Here is a 718-nt window from a genome sequence, read left to right as displayed (position 1 = left end):
ATATTTTACATTTATTTTCATTTTGATAACATTATAGATTTAATGTAAAATTTTGTGTGCGCAGATTTCTGCTTGTATAGAAATCATGTGAATTGAGTGAACAACTTACAATGACCTAATATATTTTTAATGTAGTTATTCGTAATCACTGTACGATTTTGATATTTTATTAAAACACACAGCTAATACTAATAAATTCACCATATTGGAAGCGGCCGCGCAAGCCTTTATCTTCTTCATAGCTGGCTTTGAAACATCCTCAACTACAGCGACGTTCTGCCTGTATGAATTAGCTATATACCAGGATATACAGGAGATGGTTCGTCAGGAAATCGACGAGACCTTGAAAAAGCACGGTGAATTGACTTACGATGCTGTGAATCAAATGACATATCTGCACAAAGTAGTTCAAGGTAGGTGCGACATTGCTCTCAAGAGTAGTCCAGAATCTTTGATTCGCAAGGAAACTGCAAACTCCGCGCAATGATAACCGATTACATACAATAAAATGTATCTTTCTGCTTCTTTCTGCTTCAGAGACTCTACGGAAATATCCGCCTTTACCTATCTTGAATCGCGTCTGCACCAAGGACGTAGTTCTTCCAACGACAAACTTTCTCATACCGGAAGGGACCATGATTACTATACCAGTACTCGGAGTGCATCGAGATCCGTCAATATATCCAGATCCGGACAAATTCGATCCAGAACGTTTCAA

The 718-nt window shown here is 38.0% G+C and overlaps 1 protein-coding gene across 1 annotated transcript in view; it reads left to right on the top strand.

Moving 5' to 3' along the window:
- The window catches only part of LOC116840360, a 25,971-nt gene that overhangs the window by 13,912 nt on the left and 11,341 nt on the right, over window positions 1-718 (top strand). Inside the window, exons 7-8 of the mRNA XM_032806979.1 lie at window positions 213-413; window positions 538-711. Of these exons, the coding sequence (XP_032662870.1) occupies window positions 213-413; window positions 538-711 (375 nt within the window). The remainder of the gene's footprint in view (window positions 1-212; window positions 414-537; window positions 712-718) is intronic.

Source organism: Odontomachus brunneus, unplaced genomic scaffold (genome assembly GCF_010583005.1).
Source record: "Odontomachus brunneus isolate Ranch 3 - 2012 unplaced genomic scaffold, Obru_v1 Obru_scaffold_009, whole genome shotgun sequence".
Classification (NCBI taxonomy): Eukaryota; Metazoa; Arthropoda; class Insecta; order Hymenoptera; family Formicidae; genus Odontomachus; species Odontomachus brunneus.
This window is presented reverse-complemented; position numbering and strand designations above follow the sequence as displayed.